At 52.5% G+C, this 1727-nt stretch overlaps 1 protein-coding gene across 1 annotated transcript; it reads right to left on the reverse strand.

The window, feature by feature from the left end:
* Positions 1 to 31: 31 nt before the first annotated feature.
* On the reverse strand, positions 32 to 1435 carry LOC118753857 (skin secretory protein xP2-like; the record flags this gene model as incomplete). The annotated part of the gene is made up of 2 exons (XM_036488731.1): positions 420 to 1435; positions 32 to 275 (listed from the first exon to the last, which is right to left on the reverse strand). Coding segments are annotated over exons 1-2 (1260 nt in total), but the record flags the coding sequence as incomplete, so codon positions are not given.
* Positions 1436 to 1727: the final 292 nt, after the last annotated feature.

Genomic DNA, 1727 nt, shown 5'->3' on the forward strand with positions numbered 1-1727 from the left:
CATAGGAGGATGGAGCGGGCGCGGAAGCAGCTTGAGCATAGCTAGGCGCAGCGTAAGATGCTGGATCAGTCGAAGGAGCTGGTTCTGGTGCAGAATAAATGGCTGGATCATAGCTGGAAGCCGCATGAGATGACGGCGCAGGTGCAGGTGCGGCATACGAAGCTTGAGCATAGCTAGGCGCAGTGTAAGATGCAGGAGCAGGATCCGGGCTAGCATAAGAGGCTGGAACGGGCGCAGGAGCAGGTGCAGGTGCGGCATATGAAGCTTGAGCATAGCTAGGCCCATCGTAAGATGCTGGATCAGTCGAGGAAGCCACATGAGATGACGGTGCGGGTGCAGAGCAAGGTACAGGAGCAGGTGCTGGTGCAGCATAAGAGGCCTGGCCATTGCTCGAGCTTACGTACGATGCAGGAGCAGGCGCAGGGGCAGGTGCAGGTGCGGAATAAGAAGCTTGAGTATAGATCGGAGCAGCGTAAGATGCAGGAGCAGGATCCGGAGCAGCATAAGAGGCTGGAACGGACGCAGAACCAGCTGCAGGTGCGGCATACGAAGCTTGAGCATAGCTAGGCGCAGCCTGAGATGCTGGATCAGTCGAAGGAGCTGGTTCTGGTGCAGAATAAACGGCCGGATCAGAGATAGAAGCCGCATGAGATGACGGCGCAGGTGCAGGAGCTGGTGCTGGTGCAGCATAAGAGGACGGAGCATTGCTGGAGCTTACGTACGGTGCAGGAGCGGGCGAATGGGCAGGTGTAGGTGCGGAATAGGAAGCTTGCGTATAGCTCGGACCAGCGTAAGATGCTGGACCAGGTGCAGGAGCAAGAGCGTGTATAGCATACGAGGCCTGAGTAGCATACGCTACGGGAGCTTGATCTGGGGCATCATAAGAGGCTGGAGCGGGGGCAGGAGCCGGAGCAGGTGCGGTATAAGAAGCTGGAGCATAGCTAGGCGCAGCGTAAGATGCTGGATCAACCGAAGGAGCTGGATCTTGTGCAACATAAGAGGTCTGAGCGGAGTCACGAGTTGGGGGCGGAGCTGCATAGGACGCCTGAGCAGAGCTAGAAGCGGCGTAAGATCCTGACTTAGGGTCAGTGGCCTGAGCTGGCGCTGAATATGTGCAAGGTGTTGATACTGGAGCTGCGTAGGAAGCTTGTGCCAAGCTTTTAGCTGAGTAGGGAGCAGGCGCTGGAGATGGTGCTGCATACGATGTTTGAGTAGATGCAGAGGGAGATGATGGTGTTGGTAAAGGCAAGTACTGATTAGATGTCAAAAATCGCCACGGATTTTGAGCAGTTCCTGGATTCAGATATCGAGGCAATAAAGATGGAGCTGGTGCCGCTTGTGCTACAGATGCTGAAGAATACTGATTGGATGGCGCATTGTATACAGCTGAGTTGGTAAATGCAATTAAAGCACCAATCAGGATTATTGAAAACATTTTCAAAGCAATTTAGTTGCAGCTGATGCAACTTGGTTGAGTGGTGGAATTGTTGTACTGGAGTGTCAGTGGTTTGTAGAGCTTTTATACCTAGTTACTGAACTAATTAATTAATATATCTACTAACGAAATTGAGCTAATCAATTCATGAATGTGCCTATGTAGTATGGAAACAATCTGCCTAGTCGCATATAGCTCTTTGGAATTGGCGAAGAGCATTTCGCTGTGCCTCATGTGGGGTATTTATCACGAGGCTGCTTGCTGTGCCGGCGTTCTTCAACTGCAAGTACAT

Source organism: Rhagoletis pomonella, unplaced genomic scaffold, assembly GCF_013731165.1.
Source record: "Rhagoletis pomonella isolate Grant_MI unplaced genomic scaffold, Rhpom_1.0 Rhpom_scaffold_02946, whole genome shotgun sequence".
Classification (NCBI taxonomy): domain Eukaryota; kingdom Metazoa; phylum Arthropoda; class Insecta; order Diptera; family Tephritidae; genus Rhagoletis; species Rhagoletis pomonella.